This window comes from Callithrix jacchus, chromosome 8 (assembly GCF_049354715.1).
Source record: "Callithrix jacchus isolate 240 chromosome 8, calJac240_pri, whole genome shotgun sequence".
Classification (NCBI taxonomy): Eukaryota; Metazoa; Chordata; class Mammalia; order Primates; family Cebidae; genus Callithrix; species Callithrix jacchus.
The window spans coordinates 99,090,673-99,114,092 of NC_133509.1; the positions used below are offsets into that span (position 1 = coordinate 99,090,673).

The following is a 23,420-nucleotide window of genomic DNA, read 5'->3' on the forward strand; positions in this document are numbered from 1 at the left end:
AAATATTGATAGACAATCGTTAAATTAGACTTATTGCTTTAAAACTCTGCTGTTTCCTTTAACTTTGTGGTCCTTTTACTCAAAATCGTTCTATATCTTGCCTGTCTGCTGTAGTGTTGGATACCAATGATAGATTCCTGAGGAAGATCACAATTGGCCAGGCCCCAACGGAGAAAGGTCACACACGGACGGTAACAACTTGTCCCTTTCCAAGGAAATGAGTTCAGAGGCACTAGATCTTGCGCTTCTCTCCTCCTCCATCCTCTCTCATACGATTAATACTGCCAGGTGTTGTTCTGCCTTCTCCCTTTTAAAATGGAAGTGAGTAGGTGTGTGGCATTGAGCACTCCTGACAGCTTTTGCAATAAATCCCATGTGTCACCTGTGTATTTTTCCCCCAGGATTTTTTCCTGGAGGTGGAGAGCCCCAAGTGAATATCCTTACATAGAAATTGATTAAAATTGCTTCTTTTTTTGTAGCCATTTCACTGTATATCTCCTTGATATACAATACCACGAGGTACTGAGAGGTACCATGTTGTTCCTTCGTATATGAAGGAAACAGTAAGCACATTATAAGTGGCCTTCACAGGGATAAAACAATAGCTTTTTACTGGAATATTTATTTATAAAAATTTACAACTCAAGGCTGGGCATGTTGGCTCCCGCTGTAATCCCAGCATTTCGGGAGGCCAAGGTCGGTGGCTCACTTGAGGTCAGGAGTTCAAGACCAGTCTGGCCAACATGGTGAAACCCTGTCTCTACTGAAAAAATACAAAAATTAGCTGGGCGTGGAGGCATGTGCCTGTAATCCCAGCTGCTTGGGAGGCTGAGGCATGAGAATTGCCTGGACCCAGGAGGTAGAGGTTGCAGTGAGCCAAGATTGTGCCACTGCACTCTAGCCTGGGCGACAGAATGAGACTCTGTCTCAAAAAAGACAACTCAGGGTCTTGGAATAATTAAAATTTCTTTGCTCTTAGAAGATTATTTTCATTAAGTATTTTGGGTAGTATTCTATTATTCTATCCTTTTAAGCTTTTTGTTTAAGCCTGAGATGTAAAAAAGGACAACTTTTGCAGTTCAAACTTTTTTTTTTCCTTTTGCTACCATCAAGGACTTGAACATACTTCTGGTTTAACACAAAGTTTTTGCTATTGTTTCTTTTCCTGGCCCACAGGCCCAGTTTGATATCTCTGTGGCCAGTGAAATTATGGCTGTCCTGGCTCTCACCACTTCTCTAGAAGACATGAGAGAAAGACTGGGCAAAATGGTGGTGGCATCCAGTAAGAAAGGAGAGCCCATCAGTGCTGAAGATCTGGTGGGTACCCAGGCATGCCAGGCTTGGCGACGTGTCTGTCTTGTTGTTCTAGGGTCTTTCAGCAGTTATTAATGACAAAATGTAATGTTCTACTTAAGATGTTGCAGTTAGCTGAGTGCAGTGGCTCATGCCTGTAAATCCTAGCACCTTGAGAGGCTGGCGGTCGGATCACCTGTGGTCAGGAGTTCGAGACCAGCCTGGCCAATATGGTGAAACCCTGTCTCTGCTAAAAACACAAAAATTAGCTGGGTGTGGTGGCGAGCGCCTGTAGTCCCAGCTCCTTGGGAGGCTGATGTTGCAGTGAGCCAACATTGCACCACTGCACTCCAGCCTGGGTGACAGAATGAGACTCTGTATCAAAAAAAAAAAAAATGTTCCAACTAACTCACCAATTTAATCAAATTTTGCTAATTACAAGATAAGTATGAAATGCCTAAAAAGTACATCAGAGTGAATAATAGGTGGTATGCTCTAGCAATGGATCACAAGAGTTCCAGGTGATTTGAGTAACATCTTCATCCTGTGGGCATCTCCAAGAGCAGGTGTATGACTTCAATTTGCAGATAACATCAAGAGTACTATTGCTTTATCTTGGTTGCTAGTTCAGCTTTACTTTGATGGCTTAATGAGTGAACTGATGTTTAACAGTTGGTATTGAACGGCCGGGCACAGTGGCTCATACCTGTAATCCCAACACTTTGGGAGGCCGAGGAGGGTGGATCACCTGAGCTCGGGATTCAAGACCAGGCTGACCAACATGGAGAAACCCTGTTTTTACTAAAAATACAAAATTAGCTGGGTGTGGTGGTGCATGCCTATAATCTCAGCTCCTCGGGAGACCGAGGCAGGAGGGTTTTATCACTTAAACCCAGAAGCTGGAGGTTGTGGTGAGCCGAGATTGTGCCATTGCACTCCAGCCTGGGCAACAAGAGCAAAACTCTGTCTCCAAAAAAAAGAGTTGGTATTAAACTCCTGGGTAATACTGCAGTTTCAGCTTTGGGAGACATATATTGAGTTTGGTATTTATAGCCATTTCTGCCCAGATACCAGAGTTAAAAATAGCTGAGTACTCTAGGAACGAGCATTTACATGCTCTAAACTTGTCTAAAATGGATTTCTCACATCAGTCAGCAGCAGAGCTTGATTGAGATGCTTGTTTCCAGAGTTACATGTTTTTCCAGAAATTAACAGGTGAATGTCATTTTTATTCTTTCTGTTCTCTCTGCTTAAAATAATTGGTAACTTCATAGTTTATCCAGAAAAAAACCATGAATGGTCCAGTTCAGGTGAAAGTACAAATTGGTCCAAGATGACTAACATGGGAAAGCCTAGAATGTCAAATGTTGGTTTCAGAAGGTTGGTTGTTTTTGCTGGTGGGAGGTGACGCTGCACACATTTGTTTTGTAGGGGGTGAGTGGTGCATTGACAGTGCTTATGAAGGATGCAATCAAGCCCAATCTCATGCAGACATTGGAGGTGAGCAGAGTGACTCCTGCCTTCCTGAATTGGTTTTAGACAGTCAGAGCAGAGTGGTTATAAAGCACACTTAACCTGGGTAGTCAAGACCTTCCCCACTTGCTCATCTCTTTTCTTCCCATTCTTCCTCACACTTGTGACTGGGATGTTACTGAAATAAAAACGATGACTTTGCATTTTCCCTCTGGGAAGTATTTTTCCTTCTGATTTTAAATCAATTCCATACCCTGAGTGTGTGATCCCACTTTGAAGCAGGATTGGCAGCTCAGCTCACGGTGTCCTGGTTTCCACAGGGCACTCCAGTGTTTGTCCATGCTGGCCCATTTGCCAACATCGCACATGGCAATTCCTCTATCATTGCAGACCGGATGGCACTCAAGCTTGTTGGCCCGGAAGGGTTTGTAGGTTAGTGTTTTTGCAACACCAATGAATAGACTGTATATTTCTTTTAACATCAGGGAAATGGGATGGCATATTTACTGTTGCTTTCCTCCTTACTTGCAGTGACAGAAGCGGGATTTGGAGCAGACATTGGAATGGAAAAGTTTTTTAACATCAAATGCCGGTATTCTGGCCTCCGCCCTCATGTGGTGGTGCTTGTCGCCACTGTCAGGGCTCTCAAGATGCACGGGGGCGGCCCCACAGTGAGTGGCGAGTTGAAGCATCTGATTATCTGCAGTGTGCTATCGGCCAAAAGGAAGTTGGATGACTTCTGCCTGTTTCTTGATTGAGCTGCTATTATCCTCGTGATTGATAGGGTGCAAAAGCAAGGGATGGGCAGACAGCCCTTGTGTTGGCCACCTGATGAGTTACAGGCACTGTCAGCACTCAGCATTTTAAGAGGGCCAAAATTGGCTGCCTGGCCTACCTTTCAGAGGAGAACATCTGACAATATCTAAACCCCTCCAAGGCTGTGTGCTTGGCTAGCCCCACAAAAAACTGTTTTATGTTCAGACTGTTCTTTTTAAATCTTCATCCCTCTGTATAGTGATGCTGGCAACCAGCCAACCAAAACATTTAGCTGAGACAGAGGTCAGTCCCTTCTTGAGTAGTTCATGCTGGGCAGGGCCTCCAACAGCCTGGGGAGGGAGGGAGGAGAGGAGAATGGCACATCTGCCCAGGGCCACCCTGGGTAACAGAGAAACAGGTAGAGCCTAGCTCATCCTCACTTCCAGCCAGAATTTTGTGTTTCTCTGAACTCTACTGTTTAGAATTTCTCTGAGTAGAAATTCCTACTATTTTTTTTTTTTTTTTTTTTTTTGAGATGGAGTCTCATTCTTGTTGCCCAGGCTGGAGTGCATGGTGTGATCTCGGCTCACCGCAACCTCCACCTCCTGGGTTCAAGCCATTCTCCTGCCTCAGCCTCCCAAGTAACTGGGATTACAGGCATGCACGGCTAATTTTGTATTTTTAGTAGAGATGTGGTTTCTCCATGTTGGTCAGGCTGGTCTTGAACTCCCGACCTCAGGTGATCCTCCCGCCTCAGCCTCCCAAAGTGCTGGGCATGAGCCACTGCCCCCAGCCAATTCCTACTACTTTTATACTGGTATTTTAACACCTTTTCTTTAGGGCCTACATGAAAAGACATGTTGCTAGTTTTCTGAAATCATTTGAAAATCTACTGAATTCCTGTCCTCCAGGAGCTTGTACTGTAACTTTGGAAATAAGGCCTCCCTCACCTACAGGATAAAAATCAAATTTCTTACTGTAGTGGTCAGGGTTTGTCCTAATGTAGCGGTTCTGTTTCAGCCTCAGAACCTCTTTGCACTCTTGATAGTTACAGAGAGCCTAAAAGAGCTTTTTTGTTTATGTAGGTTATAGCTATTGATATTTACCACATTAGAAATTAAAACTGAGTTACATGTTAACATAAAGAACTTTTAAACATGAAAATGTACTATATTGGGCCAGGCACTGTGGCTCATGCCTGTAATCCTAGCACTTTGGGAGGCCGAGGTGGGTGGATCACCTGAGGTCAGGAGTTCAAGACCAGCCTGGCCATCATGGTGAAACCCTATCTTAAAGGAAAAAATTAAAAATAAAAATAAGAAAATGCACTATATTTTCCCAACAAAATTTAGGCATTATACATTTTTCAGATCTTCTCTGTGTCTGGCTTAATTGAAGACAGGATTTGATCTGTTGTGACATCACAGTCTAATAACCTTTGGGAAAGTCCATTATAAGCTCAGTGAGAGAATGATAATGAGAGTAAAAGGGCCATAAGATGTTACGGAATCTTATGGAAATAGTTTTGACCTCATGGACCCCTTCGAAAGATTAGTCCCCAGAGCATACTGGGAAAGCTGCCATAAGAGCCCCAGCACCCCTGTGCAGTCTAAGTTATCCCTGAGATGCCAAAGACACTCCCAACCCAGCACACCCCTTTCTGCTAGTAGTACAGGATAGACTCCCCTTTTTTTCCCAATCACAACTGACATTCCTCTTCTTGCACCCGTCACTCACCCTCACACTGTCACACCTCCTTTCCTTGCTTCCTCTTCGCCTCACAGTGAGGATAATGTCACATAATGCCACACATGGAGAGGAGCATTTGCACATGGCCCTGTCAAGACAGCAGGCCTCCCGCTCCCTTTAGCTTGCCAACAGGAAGCTACCTGTAAGGTCCTTGCTTCTTGTTCTGCCTCCACATGGCCCTTCCGGAGCACCATAGTCTCACTATGCAATGGGAGAGGTCAGAGCTTCTTAATCACTGTTCACTGCCTATGGTGGGGCCCATGAGATGGGACACCTCCACCTACTTGCTCATTTCTGTGGATGGAACAGGGCTGACCCACTGCATAGATCAAGGTGGGGGTGGGGTGGGGACCAGGCACCTCCATCCTTTAGATATACTTTAAAATAAAGAAAGAAAATCCTTCTGTATTGTTTCCCCTCTTGTTTGTATTGTTTCCCCTCTTGTTTGTATTGTTTCCCCTCTTGTTTGTATTGTTTCCCCTCTTGTTTGTATTGTTCCTGCACCACAGTTCAGCTCCACCAATGCCAGGTTGGCACTGTGGACCAGCACATGAAACCACTGCAGGGCTCATCACGGACTCCATCGACAGACATCCTAGGGTGGCTTCTGCAGGCCCAACAGCTGCCTCTTTCCCCACATTCCCCTTGACTTCCACCCCCACTGCTATGGCCTTCACTCAGTGAGTCACTGTGCCTGCCTAGGGTACACCCCTTTCCACCTCTCCTGCCATCGATCTGGTCCTTCTCACCTCCTTAATTCAGGCCACAAAGGTCTCCCATGCTGCTCAAAGCAGTCGTTTTTGTTCTGTGCAGTGTGACTGGTCACATGCCTAAGCCTTTAGGGCAGGAAATAACCTTATACTACTGTACAACCTGCAAGCGTCGCAGACTTTCGCCTTTAACACATGACAAGCACCATTTTTAAGCTAGGAGATTTAAATAGGAAATGCCTCTGACTCTGTTTCTTTTCCTTCCAGGTCACTGCGGGACTGCCTCTTCCCAAGGCTTACATAGAGGAGGTAACCACAGTTATTTCTTGTCATGTGTCCTAGAAAGCATCGCACCCTGAATCAGCATTTCTCCCATGTGGAAATAAATGGGTATTGCTGTGACCAGGGTGCAGGATGCCAAAAGGCCTGCAGTGTGCTGAGCAGTTATATTAAATGACTAGATAGGGAAGATGCACCTCACAAAACAGAATTGTCCCACATAGGGTGTCAATAAGCCACTGCCCTAGACCAGTGGTTGCTTCTCAGCGGGGTGATTTTGACCCCGGGAACATTTGGCAATGCCTAGAGACTTTTTTATTGTTACAATTATAAGTGGGGAGTGCTACTGGCATGTGGTGGGTAGAAACCAGGGCTGCTGGCTAAGCATCCTATAATGCACAGGACAGCCCCTCCCCACAACATTACCCAGCTCAGATGTCAGAAGTGTGAGGTGGAGAAACCCTGTCCAAGACTAATAGCAGTTCCCCTCCATGGGCTTCTCTGCATTGGCTGGATAAGTCCCAAATGCCATTCAGATCAGAAGTAAATAGAGACCTTTTCTGAAATGGCTTCTCCTCTGCAAATTTAAATCCATATTAAAGGGCCAAGATACATGGTCAGGATTCTGGTTGTTTTTCTAGGCAAAGCTTCCTAGATATATATAGCATCAAACAGGAGCCCAGAGAACAACTGTGAGCTCAAACCTTTTCGTAGTTATGTCATTTACCATTAAAGAAACATTTCTAAAGCCAGTTTGGGTGGTTACAGGAGAGACAGGCCATCAGATAAGGTGGCAAGGTCACCTGCTCTCACTGCGAATTCAATTTTTCCTGCCTTTTTGGAAGCTATTATCAAGCAATACAGGGTCACTGTTAAGGCCCCCAAATGAAGTATTTCAAAATTGGTTAGAAAAAATTGCTGGTACCTTCAGTCTGCCTGTCTTCTGAGTTATGGTTTGCCTTTTATGGTCATTTGTCTGATTCACGCGTAGGAGGGGAATTCACAGTTCTGGCCCTCCTGCCACCCCACAGCCTTTCCTGTGTCTAATTACAGTGACTGCCCCTAGCTGGCCCAGCTGGTATCTTCATTTAAGAAATTCTACTTATTTAAAACTGTTCTCTATCAGCCTTACATATTAATTGGTTTTCATGTGACTAGAAGAATTAGCAGTGTTCTTTAGAAGCTCAAATAAATCATAATCTCAGTTTTCAATTATTAAAGGAAAAAAAGCATAAATCACATTTATGCTTTATCACATTTATAATGAACCTAGTTGTTTTCTACCTTTTATCCTATCCTACCCATTTCTGCTATTTTGGGATCTACAAATATTACTGCTGGGTTTTGCTTATAATTCAGGATATGTATTTTTATAGAAGACTTTTTTATTCTTAAAATACTTATTGTATTGTTAAGCCTACAATAGTAATAAACCCTTTGTAAAAAAATAATAATTAAACATTAGAAGAATATAGTGTGAGTTGAGTCCTCTTATCAGTTTGGTGCATACTTAACATTTAAAGAATTATACACATGTATTTTTGTGTTTGTCCTAAAATGGAATAATTAAGCTCTTGATGGTTTTGCACCTTTAGTACATCTTGGACAGGTTCCATGTTGACACAGATGGGTCTCACTTTTATAACATCTGCATGATAAATATTTATTGAGTGTTTATATTGTAATTCATTGGCTCATTCCTCCTTGGAGGAGGTTTATGTTTATAATTTTCCAGTGCTACAACCAGGGCTGTAGTAAACATACTTAAAGGTACATTTCCTTAATTGTTTCCCTTCAGATTTTGTGGTATTTGGTTTCTTTCTTTTTCTTTTTTTTTTTTTACAGTTAGGGTCTCACTTTGTCACCTAAGCTGGAGTGCAAAGGTATGATCATAGCTGCAGCCTCTAACTCTTGGGCTCAAGCAGTCTTCCTGCTTCAGCCTCCCAAGTAGCTGGGGCTACAGCAACATGCCACCACACCAGGCTAGTTTTTTAATATTTTGTAAAGACAGGGTCTCCCTATATTGTTCAGGCAGGCTGGTGTCAAACTCCTGGGTGCAAGTGATCCTCCGATCTCAGCCTCCCAATGTGCTGGGATTATAGGTGTGAGCTACCATCCAGCTCAGTTCTTTTTTTTTTTTTTTTGAGACAGAATCTTGCTATATCACCAGGCTGGAGTGCAGTGGTGCAATCTCAGCTCACTGCAACCTCCGCCTCTTAAATTCAAGCGATTATCCTGCCTTGGCCTCCCAAGTAGCCAAGGGATTACAGGCATGTACCACACCCAGCTAATTTTTGTGTTTTTAGTAGAGATGGGGTTTCACCATATTGGCCAGAATGGTGTTGATCTGTTGACCTCATGATCCGTCCTCCTCGGCCTCCCAAAGGGCTGGGATTATAGGCATGAGCCACTGCACCCAGCCCTTTTTTTTTTTTTTTTTAATCAACTCTTCAATTGTAGAGATAGGGTCTTGTTATGTTGCCCAGGCTGGTCTCAAACTTCTGGGCTCAAGTGGATTCTCCTGCCTCGGCCTCCAAAAGTCCTGGGATTACAAGTGTGAGCTGCTGGGCCTGGCCACTGGCCTGGTTCATAAAGATAGTATTTATCTTATTTATTTCTTACCCTCATTCATGGTTGAATTCATTAAAACCTTTGAAAGCATCACTGCTTACCTCATATTTCCTGGCAGTATTTATAGCAGCCATATAACAAATACTTCTTCTGTGTCAGCCACTATGTTGTTAGGCTCTGTCTTCTTTTCTTTTTGAGATGGAGTCTCACATTGCTGCTGGGGCTAGAGTGCAGTGGTGTGATCTGGGCTCACTGCAACCTCTGCCTCCTGGGTTCAAGCGATTCCCCTGCCTTAGTCTCCCAAGTACCTGGGATTACAGATGCATGCCACCACACCCAGCTAATTTTTTGTATTTTTAGTAGAGACAGGGCTTCACTATGTTGGCCAGGCTGGTCTTGAACTCCTGACCTCATGATTCACCTGCCTTGACCTCCCAAAGTGCTGGGATTACAGGTGTAAGCCACCATGCCCGGCCGGCTCTGTCTTCTGATGGAAGGGTCTGTGTTGTGCTGAGTAGAGTCAATTCGTATTATCATACCTCTATGAATACATAAAATCTATAAACACAATTTGTAAATATCATTTGGGTACAGGTAACTAATTCCCTTCAAACAGCAAATAAGCTATAATGATGTGGCATAATGACAGCAAATACATGAGCTCTTGTTTTCTCAAAGGCTGGGAAACAAGCACAGCTCCACTCTAGTGTCACAGGCTGGAGTGAAAGCTGCAGTCCTCCATAGCATACACTCACCATGCTGGAAGAAATGCACCAAAGGACCTCCTTTCTTGGTCTCCTTGTCCTGACAGTGAGTGGCTGCTGGCTCAAGGAGGCTGTTTGCCTTTGAAGAAGAATCTGCAGTGGTTTTCAACTCCCTGATCTCATAGACCTTTCTCTGTTTTTACAGAACCTGGAGCTGGTTGAAAAAGGCTTCAGTAACTTGAAGAAACAAATTGAAAATGCCCGAATGTTTGGAATTCCAGTAGTAGTGGCTGTTAATGCATTCAAGTAAGTTTAGAGCGTAGAAAAGGATGAATGTGGAAAATGGTCAGGAAACATCTCCTGGAGCTGATTATATAGCACTGCTTTTAGCTTTATTTTATTTTTCAGTTACTGCTATTGGCTATAGCCTGCGGTTTTAGCCTGCAATGTAACAGACACTGTATGTCACAGTGGGCTAGCCACCTCACCTACTGAGGGTCCCAAAGTGAGATTCAGCTCCTGTGGGCCCCCTTCCTCCCCACTGGGGGAAGTGGGTAATCCACAAGCCTGAAGTTCAGCATTCCTTTCTCATCTTTAGAGGCCTTTTATGCTAACAGAAGATCACAGGCCTATAGTGTTCCATTATTTTACTAGATCTGGTGGGATGTTGTCTTGACAAAGAATTGGGCAGATTGCACTAGAAGGAGTTGTGCAAGAACTTGTATGGGTTGTTTATATATTGTAGTTTTGGTCTGGATTTTGTTATAATGGCCTCACCACAGTAGAATCAGAAGCAAAATTCTTAAAAGCTAGTATTTACTGATTTCTTGTGGGGTATTGGGAATTTTCCAAGTACTTCACATGGATTTACCATCTGAGTCTTATGACATCCCAGTGAAATAAGTGCTGTGATTATTCCCCATATTATCCAGGTGGAAATTGAGGCACATAAAGATTAGGTAACTGGCCAAAAGCCACCAGCTAGTAAGTTTTGGAGCTGAGATTCAAAACCAGGCTGAATTTCTTGCTTAGGGTTTGTTTATCAGTGGGTAATTCACATGAGGTTTAATGGCAAAAAGAAGACAGATTCTGTCTTCTCCAGCTATCTTCTATGCTTTGATATGAAGTGCTTCCTTTACAGGACAGATACAGAGGCTGAGCTGGACCTCATCGGTCGCCTGTCCCAAGAACATGGGGCTTTTGATGCCGTGAAGTGTACTCACTGGGCAGAAGGGGGCAAGGGTGCTTTAGCTCTGGCTCAGGCTGTCCAGAGAGCAGCACAAGCACCCAGCAGCTTCCAACTCCTTTATGACCTCAAGGTGGGTGACTTGCAGTATACAAAAGAAGAAAAAAGTCGAAAAGGGCACCATGAGGTTTCTGTGTGACTACCTCTGTTTAGAGCCACATGCTTCGCAGCTTTAGCCTTGTGGTTTGATTCCCATCTAGGTGAGTTACACAGCCACACAACCACAGCCTGGACTCTCAGCTGTGGACAGCTTTTTTTTTTTTTTTTTTAGAGCAGTCTTGCTCTTTCGCCCAGGCTAGAGTGCAGTGGTGCAATCTCAGCTCACTGCAACCTCTGCCTCCAGGGTTCAAGTGACTCTCCTGCCTCAGCCTCCTGAGTAGCTGGGATTACAGGCACCCACTACCACGCCCATACTAATTTTTGTGTTTTTTTTTTGTAGTAGAGACATGGTTTCACCATCTTGGCCAGGCTGGTCTCAAACTCCTGACCTCATGATCTACCTGCCTTGGCTTCCCATGCTGGGATTACAGGTGTGAGCCACTGCACCCAGCCGGACAGCCTTTTTTATAAACTATGCCGCTGCTTAGTTACAGAGGGGATTTAAGCAGGAATACCCCAGGGTGGAGGGGGAACCATTGGTCATGTCCTAACTTTGAAAAAGGTCAAAGTACAGGTGGCAGAAGAGAAGGTTAAATGTAGACCAAATGTGTAATTCATTGCAGCCTTTAACACAAGGCACCAACCATGATGTCGCAGATCAGTAAGGGGCTGCATGGAGCTCACAAAATTTTTCTGACGGCTTCTTAGTAATAGGGGAATAAAGTGTGCCTCCCAAGCTCGCTTCCTGGTAAGGTACTGCTCAAAGTTCATGGCCCTCACATGCAAAACCAAAGTACTCCAGGAAGCTTCATCATTTTTTCCATCGCTGAGCAAATTAAATTACACCTGGTCTAAGCAGAGCCCTGCTTACTCTGATACAATAAAGCTAGTTCAGGAAAACGTTGTTCTTATTATAGGGTTGTGTTTTGTTTTCATGTATCTGTCCAGTGTATTTCAGATGTGATTTGACATTAACTAGTACAGAAACAACAGTTGGAAACATTGTAGGAACATGGGATATATGCTGTAGTGAATGCTGCTCCTATTCTCTAGGCTAGGCTAGTTTTTGGCCTGGTTTTTTTGTTTGTTTTTGTTTTAAGACAGGGTCTTGCTCTGTTGCTCAGGCTGGAGTGCAGTGGTTCAGTTATGGCACACTGTAGCCTCAACCTCCTGGGCCCAAGTGGACCTCCCACCTCAGCCTCCTGAGTAGGTGGGACAACAGACATGCACTGGCAAGCCTGGCTAATTTGTTTTATTGGCTGGGTATGGTGTCTCACACCTGTAATCCCAGCACTTTCGAAGGCCAAGGCAGGTGGATCACCTAAGGTCAGGAGTCAGAGACCAGCCTGGCCAACATGGTGAAACCCCGTCTCTACTAAAAATCAAAAAATTAGCTGGGTGTGGTGGCGGGTGCCTGTAATCCCAGCTACTTGGAAGGTTGAGGCAGGAGAATTGCTTGAACCCAGAGGGTGGAGGTTGCAATATGCTGAGATCATGCCACTGCACTCCAACCTGGGCAATAAGTGAGAAATTTTGTCTCAAAAAAAAAAAAAAAAAGATTTGTTTTATTTTATTTTATTTTTGTAGTGACTAGGTCTGCCTATATTGCTCAGGCTGGTCTTGAATTCTTGGACTCAAGTGATCCTCCTGCCTCCCAAAGTGCTGGGATTATAGGCATGAGCCACTGTGCCTGGCCTGGCTTGGTTTTTAAAAAGATGATCATAGACTTATAAAACAGCCATCAAGAAGTAGAAGAAATAAACTTACTACTTTTGAGTTTTAGTGTTCTCTTATTTCTCTTTGCCTCTTGCAGATATAATATACTTACAGTTAATTAACATTGACACTGACGTTCTCCTGTTGAGCTTTGGTTTTATAGACAAGTTTTAAAATCTGTTCAGCAATCATCTTTCTAGAAAAATGCCATAAACACAAATTTGCACACAAATGCAAAACATTTATTTATAGGCACCTTCTCTAGGCTTAGCACCCAAGGCTGGAAGCCTAGTCCTTGAGGACAAGCAGGAGACCTGGAAGAGTAAGGACATATGGACTTTATAACCCATTTCTACTTGGAAATTTTATGCGTTCTGGCAAACAGGAGGCTGCCACTTTTTGTCTTACTCAGCGTCTGTTACTCTTAAATCACCCTTTCACCAAAGTGCTTTTGCTTCAGAAGTTCTAAATGTGCCTTGGCATTTATAGCACTCCAGTTATGAGATGCATATGAAAATAATCTGTGTTGCATCTTTATAAAGTCCTTATTGAATATTCACTTTATTCATGCCCATTTCACAAAGCCCCTTCATAAATTATCACTCTTTAGTTCAGAAGGGAATTTTTGTTTTTATCGATAGATTATTGTTCCTTTTAAAAACAAAACTTGGCTGGACACAGTGGTCACACCTGTAATCCCTGCACTTTGGGAGGTCAGGTGGGTGGATCACCTGATGTCAGGAGTTCGAGACCAGCCTGACCAACATGGTGAAACTCCATCTACTAAAAATATAAAATTAGCCAAGTGTGGAACATGCCTATAATCCCATCTACTTGGGCTGAGGCAGGAGAATCGCTTGAACCTGGGAGGTACAGGTTGCAGTGAGCTGAGGTAGTGCCATTGTGCTCCAGCCTGGGCAACAAGAGCGAAACTCCGTCTCAAATACATATATATATATATATATATATATATATATATATATATATATACACACACACACACACACACATACATACATATATACATACTTGCCTAATATGTTCTTTTAGCTTTGGTTGCTAGGGAGTATAGAGCCAGATATGTTGCCTAATTTTTGTAATTTGCTCATCCAAATTACCTGTGAGTAGCTTTCCTTCTCATTTCCTTTAGGCAACCTCTCCCTATGCTGTTCTCTCTGAATCTTAATGTCCTGAACTAGGCTACGCAGCATTTCAGAAGCCATCTCTAGTTCTCTGAAGACTCTGCCCCAGAGGAAACTGCCCATGGGACTGAGGCCCTCCCCAGTTAGACTATTGTTCTCTGTCCACTGCACTGTTTGCTTCAGGTGCCACAGAAGGCAGACACGCCCAGTGCGTGTTGATCATGTAAATCACTGGGTTGTTTTTTTCCTAATACCTAGGTGATATTACTGTTATGGCTATTTCCCAGTTCCTGGTGCTTGCACTTAATCAATTGTGTTAAGGGTAGCATCTGCCTCATATGCAAACTGGAAGTTATGTAGATGGACACTAGATGTCTTATTTCATAAACAAGGTCCCTAGGTCTGATCTCCAGATTGCCAAGACTGATCTCCAGATTGGAAGATCTACATTTTAATTTGTATTATTATTTTAAAATTGCTTTTATTTTTTAAAGAGACAGACTGTGGCTATGTTGCCCAGGCTGGTTTCAAAGTCCTGGGCTCAAGTGATCCTCCTGCCTTGGGTTCCTCCCAAAGTGCTGGGATTACAGGCATGGGCCACCATACCCAGCCAGAACATCTACTTTTAATTAATTAATTAATTAAAAAAATTTTTTTTTAAGAGACGTGGTTTCACCATGTTGGCCAGGCTGGTCTCAAACTCATGACCTCAAGCAATCCACCCACCTTGGCCTCCCAAACCGCTGGGATTACAGGCATGAGCCACCGCACCTGGCCTCTACTTTTATGAAGAAATAATTATTCTTGGGTAGTCATCAATACTGTTTATGATGTACCTAGTGAGAGATTTTAAATATGTACTTATGTAAGTACGTTTATATATATAGTTTGAGGTTGATTGGGTTAGGAACACCTTCTTTCTCTTTTTTTGAGATAAAGTTTTGCTCTTGTTGCCCAGGCTGGAGTGTAATGGCGTGATCTCAGCTCACCGAAACCTTTGCCTCCTGGGTTCAAGCGATTCTCCTGCCCCAGCCTCCTTTTATCTCTCTCTCTATATATATATCTGTATATGTAGATATAAAAACTTCACCTCTGTGGGACATTTTCACTTATAAAATCTGAGGCTTGGTATTAAAAGAAAGTGTTCCTCACAGGATGCAGTAGCTCATGCCTGTAATCCCAGGACTTTGGGAGACAGAAGTGGGTGGATCACCTTAGGTTGGGAGTTTGAGACCAGCCCTGACCAACATGGAGAAACCGTGTCTCTACTAAAAATACAAAATTAGCCCGGGGGTGTCTACTAAAAATACAAAAGTAGCTTGGATTATAGACATGGTGGTGCATGCCTGTAATCCCAGCTACTCAGGAGGCTGAGGCAGGAGAATCACTTGAACCCCGGAGGCGGAGGTTTCAGGGAGCTGAGATCACGCCATTGCACTCTAGCCTGGTCAACAAGAGGGAAACTTTGTCTCAAAAAGAAAAAAAAAAAAGAAAAAATCTTCCTAACCCAGTCAACCTCAAACTATCTGCATGTGTGTGTGTGTGTGTGTGTGTGTGTGTGTGTATATATATATATATATATATATATATATATATATAAACGATCTTCTGCCCCTTTTAGGGACTCTGACCTAGAATGTGGCCATGTCCTGGTTAAATGTCCTTACATATTTCCAGTCATTATGTCTGGACCATGACTTTGTCCTTGTTCATTAGCTCCCAGTTGAGGATAAAATCAGGATCATCGCACAGAAGATCTACGGGGCAGACGACATTGAATTACTCCCTGAAGCTCAACATAAAGCTGAAGTCTACACAAAACAGGTAGATGTTTGGTTAGTTTGTCCTTTCAACTCCTTGCAAAGCAGGCTTCAAGTCACAATCCCTGGGTCCTCCCAGCCCTGCCAAGCACCTGTTACTTTACTTATCTGGGTGGTAGCCTTCTCTCCTCTGAAATACTGGGTTTGGATTAGATGGCACAGTTCCTGGTTCATATAGGTGATATATGAATGTGTAGAAATCCATGAAGAAATATGGGATGTCTTACCAAAATATTGAGAACTTCTCTGGTTTTTTTTGAGACAGGGTCTGGCTCCATTACCTAGGCTAGAGTGCAGTGGTGCAATTTCAGCTCACTACAGCCTCTGCCTCCTAGGCCCAAGTGATCCTCCCACCTCAGCCTCCTGATTAACTGGGCCTACAGCCATGTACCACCACACCTGGTTAATTTTTGTATTTTTTGTAGAGATGGGGTTTTGCCACGTTGCTCAGGCTGGTCTCAAACTCCTGGGCACAAGCAGTCTACCCATCTCAGCCTCTCAAAGTGCTGGAATTTACAGGCATGAACCACTGCACCTGACCCTCTCCAATTTTATTCTCATATCTACTCCGAACTATTTTTTAAATTGGTTTTATTTTTATTTCCATAAAATGGAAATAAAATATTCACTTGTAGACTACAGTTGTACTTAACTCCTCACCCAACAGAGTTCTTTTTTTGTTGTTGTTTTTGGAGGACAGCGAGGTATAGATGTATATAAAGGGAGTTGGATGTTTCAGCTAAATTGAAGAATCCATGTAATCACAGGGCCCAAATGGTCATTGCTGTGTTCTTAGCTTTTCATTTGTCCTCCCTCTATTCTCTTCTTTCCCCAGGGCTTTGGGAATCTCCCCATCTGCATGGCCAAAACACACTTGTCCTTGTCTCACAACCCAGAGCAAAAAGGTGTCCCTACAGGCTTCGTTCTGCCCATTCGTGATATCCGCGCCAGCGTCGGGGCTGGTTTTCTGTATCCCTTAGTAGGAACGGTAAGTGCATGCTGCAAGGAAGGAGTGGGCGCATGTACACTTATTGTCTTAAGTGTGTTGCCAAAACCATCAAGCAAATGCCAAGTGAGCAGAGTTCACTGCCCGGAAGAAAATTGGGATCAGGTCTATTATGACTGCTGTGGATCATAAGCTATAAAGCAGGAGCTATATAGCTCTTTCTGTGGACCATCTTGGTGTCAATTCAAGAATGATGCCATGACTACTCCTACTGAATAAAAATTCTGTTTCCCAGGGGCAGTATGCCCTTCACTGAATGTAGGATGAGCCCAGTTGATAGGCTGGGGTACTGCTAACATATAATCACAATTAATATTTATTGGGAGCCTTACACAGATTAACTCCGTTTCCAACGGCCCTAGGAGGTAGGGACAGAGGTTTTACACCCCCAGGGTCTCGCTGACCGGCCTAGAACTTATGTCTGAAATTCAGGGAGTTTATTATTTTTGAGTAAGGAATTTCCCCCATTAAAATGCAAATGGACCCTAGAGATATGAAAGGTGAGGTTGCTTACATTTCAAGGTGAATAAGGTGTCCAGTGCTTTCTTATCTTATAGACTTTATGCATATTCAAGGAAGAATACTACCAATAGGGAAGCAGAGGGGAGGGATGCTTAAGGACATAATCATAGTTTGGGCTGACATTATTCCAAGGTTAGCATGGATCCCCAGTCTAGGTTATCCCCTAAATCTGCCCCCTATCCTGTATCTGCAGATGGTACTTACAGGCAATACAGGATTGAAAGTTGAACTATACCAACACACATGGAAAAGAACCAATATCTCCTTTTGGATTTATGTCATTCCTTCAGTACAGTAAGAAAGTGGTAGGAGATGGCATTATAGAGTTGAAAGCCCAGGACATTAGAGCTGAATCCATTTTCACCTCTTTGGATCTTGGCCTTGGACAAATTGTGAAAGGTGAGAGCCCTGCTGCCCTCAGCTCACACTGTAAGGCAGCAGCATCATGTCACAGTGGTGCTTAGCACCAGTGCCTGCATCTCACTGCCTCCTTTGCCCTCCAGAGAGCAGGAGGCTTAGCCTTGCTATGATGTACATTAGTCTCCAGGATTTATGGAAATCCCCTTTTCATAGAAATGTTCCACTATTTTTACCCAGCACCTGGAATACTGCAGGAATATATCTTGTGCTTTCTGGAGAAGTGGTCAGCAACTACCAGCTGAAAGCTATACTCTTTCTTGTCACTTTTGATCTTCACAAGAAGAAAAAGATAACAGTAGAGGTGAGAGCAAATCTGGAAGCAGTCAGGCCAGTGAGACTCAGGCTGCCCAACTCAAGACGTTCTCATTTAGAACAAAGGATGCGTCAGAGCCCTTCAAGTTTAACTTGAACCAAGATGTTTCCACACATGATCAAATGGTTTCATCACTATTCTAACACCTTCCAGTTGCCATTGGGGCCTTAATGGGACTCAGGTTATTTGAATATTATCTATATCAATTCAAAGTGTGATGATTTCTTTTCAGAATTTTATATCTTGGTTCATATGTGTGTGTATACATAATATTTTTTTTTTGTATATTTATTATCAGTGACCCATGTTTAGGAGGGAAAATCCTCTTTGGGAATAAGTGAAAATATCAAAAAGCCTACTAATCACTGTTGAGGGAACCGTCTTTAGGGTTTTCTACTGACAGGTTACATGTATGTCTACACTGATGTCTTTTATCCTTATAATGTCATCTTTAGGTTTTTCTGCTGAGTCTAAAGACCAATCCTTTCCTTTCTCCTACTTGTCTCACACCTAGCACCTCCTTACCTCTTACAGAGTATAAGAATATAAACCAGTTGTGAGATTCCTGTAATGTGCTTTGGGGGATATTGACTGATATTCAGAAGTCAGTCAGAATGAGGTTTTCTAAAGTATTGATGATGCTTCTGTTACAGAAGATGACTCATTCTTTTTTAATAACCTTTTTATAGTTAAATTTTAGAAGTAACCTAAGCTGTTTTTCTGTCTAGATTTAATTTGGAACTTGTGTGTATTCATTATATAGGACATTGTTACAGATAAAAATATACTGAGTTTCCACTTGCAAGCCATACAAATTTGCATCTAAGCAGAAATTTGTCAAAGCTGAGTCTTTAGAAAAGCAGCGAGTACAAATATAATTTGTAAGCATTACAAGTTTAGTTTTAGAAGGCCATATTGGGCCAGTAAGAATAGTGATTATAAAACCATCTAGATTACGTACAAAAGTGTCTTGGCCCAAGTTAAAGGATACTAACTCCTACCGTCATGTTGCTGAAGCAGAAATCACATTGGCAGCTCAGCTAGCAAGACAGAATGAAACAAAATTTAAAAGCACACAAGCCCTACACCTCCTTTTGGTCTTGCAAAGCTTGAGCTGAGGTGAGTAAACAACTCCTCTACTCCTAAGCACTCATCCTTGTAAGGTGAAGGTAGAAACACCTCCTGCTACTACTTGTGACCACCATCAATATGGAAGATGATAGTGAAGGCTAGTGTTTGGTTTGCAGAAGGACATGAGGGATCAGCTTCTTTTTTGCTGTTGTTGAGACGGAGTCTTGCTCTGTCACCTAGGCTGGAGTACAGTGGAGCGATCTCGGCTGACTGTAACCTCCACCTCCCAGGTTCAAGCGATTCTCCTGCCTCAGCCTCCTGAGTAGCTGAGATTGCAGGCATGCATCACCATTCCCAGCTAATTTTTGTATTTTTAGCAGAGACAGGGTTTCACCATGTTGGTCAGCCTGATCTCGAACTCTTGACCTCAGGTGATCCACCTGCCTTGGCCTCTCAAAGTGCTGGGATTATAGGCATGAGCCACCATGCCCAGCTGGGATCAGTTTCTAAGTTTGAGTTTATAACAGGATCAGTGACTTGATTTTTAGTATGTAACAAGAAGAGTACCCATTTTATTGACAACTATAAAATGATCTATCTTTTGGGCTTTCTATCTGAAGGAAAAGTGAAATAAAAGATGACTTTATGTTTATTTTAGACACGACCTTAGTCACCCAGGCAGTGGCATGATCATGGCTCACTGTGGCCTCAACCTCCTAGCCTCAAGTGGTCCTCCTGCTTTAAGCCTCCCAAGTAGCTGGAACTACAGGCACATGCCATCATGCACAGCCTATTTTTTTATTTTTTGTAGTGATGGGGGTCTCACTATGTTGCCCAGAATGGTTTAGAACTCCTGGCCTCAAGTGTCCTCCCACCTCAGCCTAGGATTATACATGTGAGCCAGCTTAAGTTTGTTTGCGATGCTTTTTTACATCCCAGATGAGCACAATGCCTGGACTCCCCACCCGGCCTTGTTTTTATGATATTGATTTGGACCCTGAAACAGAAGTGGTGAATGGATTATTCTAAACAGGTAAGTTGTTACTAGGTAAGAACTTTGCTTTTTCCCTTATGTAGCTTACTTATGAATTATAGGGCTCAAACTGACACTATAAAAATTCACATTCTTTTTTTTTTGAGACGGAGTTTTGCTCTTGTTACCCAGGCTGGAGTGCAATGGTATGATCTCGGCTCACTGCAACTTCTGCCTCCTGGGTTCAGGCAATTCTCCTGCCTCAGCCTCCTGAGTAGCTGGGATTACAGGCATGTGCCACCATGCCCAGCTAATTTTTTGTATTTTTAGTAGAGACGGGGTTTCACCATGTTGACCAGGATGGTCTCGATCTCTTGACCTCGGGATCCACCCGCCTTGGCCTCCCAAAGTGCTGGGATTACAGGCGTGAGCCACCACACCTGGCCAAAAATTCACATTCTAATGCTTTGAAAACATTTCTTAGAAATGTTTTGAGGGGAGGGGGATAGGAATGAGAGTTGGCAATAACCAATTAATTGAAATATTTATATTTCAACACATTCTTGGAAGATGTGCATGGTTGACAGTGTAGGGGAGAAAACTGCTGCCCAATAAACTATAGAGGGAACGGCAGGGAGGTTACACTCCCTCTGCTGCAGCCCAAGGAGTCTTGGGGTTCAGAATTGATGACACATTGCAGGTCAGGAACAGCTGACGGTCTGTATACTCTGATTAGGTAGTCAGAAGGCAGGAGTTAGTCAGTGTCTTAGAAGTATAACTGGAAAGAAAAGAAAACAGGACCAATCCAGCAGTTCTTAGGGCCTTAGGTGAAAGGGCCCTTAGTTCTGACTGCAATGAGTGACATTGCATTGTTAGATATTTTTGAAATTTCAACAAGATGTGTCTCTCCTTCGGCAGACCCTTTGGGGCTGAAGAAGCAAGTTGCAGTGTGCGCTTCTATCCCTAGACACATCCTCCTGCAATTTTCAAAAATATCAAACATGAAAATCCTAAACATCTTTCTCCAGAGAAGAAAAAAGTGGCTTGCCTATTCAAAAACTGAGAACTGGATGGAACACCTGTCTTATCGGCAACAAGAAGCTTTACACAGTGGAGGAATATCCTCTAAGGTCACAAGGAAGATGACTTTCCACATGTGTTTACACCTCGCCAAATCTATCTGCATGTTTTCAGACATGCAAAGGTTTACCATCCCCCATCTCTTCCTAAGAAGTTATTTAGCAATATACTTAGCAAAATGAGGAATTAACCAAGAAAAAAGAAGATAGGAGTTTTGGGAAACAACCCTGATTTGGACATTAGTGAAGAGGCATTCTGACAACCATGCAAATGATCTAGTTACAAATCCAGTGTGGGACAGGTTGGGGGAACACCTGAGCAAAACTGAAAATGTTAGAAAAGATAAGGCTATCAAAGGGTAATAGTACAAAATAAAAGCTCTTGCATTACTTGAGAAAGGTAAGGTCCAAGTAGAAGCAAAACGGTAATTTGATGCTAGAACACTAATCTTTGAGGGGGCATGTGTGATATTGGAAATGCAGTCACGGCTCACTGCTTGGTCTGGTCTTGAACAGTGTTCACATTGTACCATGGAAATGCTATGCATTATTTTCAGGTCCATTTATGGACAGACCCTAGAAGAGATGGTGTAGGAAAGGATGTCAATGTTAACAGCTTCGGCAATGTGAGTGGGTAATTGTGCTGTATGGAAGGAACAGGAAACATTTAGTGCTTAGAGAAAACATTGATTTCTTGTTTGTTTTTCCTTCCAGATCATCATTCATCTTCAAGAAGCTACTTTGAAAGACTGGCCAGTGTCTATTCAGGGCCACTGGGAGTTAGGAAGTATAAGGAAGCCAAGAGAAGTCAGCCCCTGCCCAGAAGATCCGAAGTTAATAGTAGGCGTTTCCCTGGAAGTCCTTTTCAGCCTTAATTGTCATAATGTGTAAATTAACATAAATCATGCACATGCCTCTTTACGTTAGTGAAGTTCCACAGAATAAAAGGAAATAATTTTGCCATCTTGGTGTTGCAATATGAATTACAGCCTTAACAGACTGTGCTACAGGTCTCTGTCATGTGTGAGCTCATTTGTCAGGCAGACCCCTGGGGCTGAAGATGCAAGTTGCAGTGTGCACTTTATGATACTCTTGTATTTAGAGGGGAAAACGTATGCATGCTTGTGTATTTCTGAGAGGACACATAATTAAGGAACCTCCTGAGAGGTTTGGATTGGAAGTTGATGACTTACCTTTTTATCTTATACATTTCTATATTGTTTGATTTTGTTTTTCCACTCTGAGGAAGTACTGCTTACACCAATTTTTGCCTGAACTTCCTTGGAATTCCCATTTCTGTCACAGCTTTAGCACTTTCTATGTTACTTTAGGAAGGGTGGTCATACAGCACTAACTTTAGGTAAGCCTCTGTTCTGTTACTTGGCGCAGCAAGTATTCAGTGAGTTTCTTCTAAATGCCTGGGCTCTACCCTTCTCTACAGACTTACTTTCTTTTCTTTTCTTCTTTTTTGGCGACAGAGCCTCTGTCGCTCAGGCTGGAGTGCAGTGGCACGATCTCGGCTCACTGCAACTTCTGTCTTCTGGGTTCAAGTGATTCTCCTGCTTCAGCCTCCCAAGTAGCTGGGATTACAGGCATGCGCCACCACATCCAGCTAATTTTGGATTTTTAGTAAAGATGGGGTTTCACCATGTTGGCCAGGCTTGTCTCGAACTCCTGACCTCAAGTGATCCATCTGCCTCAGCTTCCCAAAGTGCTGGGATTACAGTCGTGAGCCACTGTGCTTGGCCCAGACTTCCTTTTTTCTAAAACATTAGTTTGGTAACCAACCTAATATTTTTTTCCTCCACTTCTGGCTGGGCATGGGGTGGCTCATGCCTGAAATCCCAGCACTTTGGGAGGGAATGGTGGGTGAATCACTTGAGGTCTGGCCAAAATGACAAAACGCTATCTCTACCAAAAAGACAAAAATTAGCCGGGTGTGGTGGTGGGCACCTAGAATCCCAACTACTTGGGAGGCTGAGGCACAAGAATTCCTTGAACCCAGGAGGCAGAGGCTGCAGTGAGCCAGGATCATGCTGCTGCACTCCAGCCTGGGAGACAGAGCTAGACTCTGTTAAATAAAAAGTAAAATATTTTTCCTTCACCTCTTGCTCTGCATCCTCTATCTCTGTTCTTCCTCTCCCAGTTGTTTCCTTCCCTTTTTCCCCTTATCTTCCTCCAATGACTTTCCAGAGGATGCTGCATCCCTCTGGTGCCAATGCCAAATCCTGCTGATGTTGGCAGAGCAGTAGTTTTCCCAGTGACCTTGGTTTTATTATTTTCAATTCTCTGGGTTCACATCAGTGTTGTAATACAGTCAGTTTTACAGTCCACAGAAATGATAGTGGTGCCTTGAGAGGTGTATGGCTGAGGGGTCATGATGCAGAGTCCCAGTTCTACCGCACAGGGTAGAACTACTCACCCACTTCCCTGCCTCCACATCCTCACCATGGAAATAGGAGCACTGTTGGTACCTAC

At 43.2% G+C, this 23,420-nt stretch overlaps 1 protein-coding gene across 2 annotated transcripts in view; it reads left to right on the forward strand.

The window, feature by feature from the left end:
• MTHFD1 (methylenetetrahydrofolate dehydrogenase, cyclohydrolase and formyltetrahydrofolate synthetase 1) overlaps positions 1-21,905 on the forward strand; it is a 71,854-nt gene extending 49,949 nt beyond the window's left edge. Inside the window, exons 17-28 of one of the 2 annotated variants that reach the window (XM_009006152.4) lie at positions 115-191; positions 1,177-1,317; positions 2,725-2,793; positions 3,087-3,198; positions 3,298-3,437; positions 6,249-6,290; positions 9,741-9,841; positions 10,677-10,854; positions 15,455-15,562; positions 16,394-16,546; positions 19,830-19,923; positions 21,657-21,905. In XM_009006152.4, the coding sequence (XP_009004400.1) occupies positions 115-191; positions 1,177-1,317; positions 2,725-2,793; positions 3,087-3,198; positions 3,298-3,437; positions 6,249-6,290; positions 9,741-9,841; positions 10,677-10,854; positions 15,455-15,562; positions 16,394-16,546; positions 19,830-19,919 (1,211 nt within the window). In that variant the 3' untranslated portion in view covers positions 19,920-19,923; positions 21,657-21,905. The remainder of the gene's footprint in view (positions 1-114; positions 192-1,176; positions 1,318-2,724; positions 2,794-3,086; positions 3,199-3,297; positions 3,438-6,248; positions 6,291-9,740; positions 9,842-10,676; positions 10,855-15,454; positions 15,563-16,393; positions 16,547-19,829; positions 19,924-21,656) is intronic. The other variant, XM_035260705.3, reaches the window with a different exon arrangement.
• Positions 21,906-23,420: the final 1,515 nt, after the last annotated feature.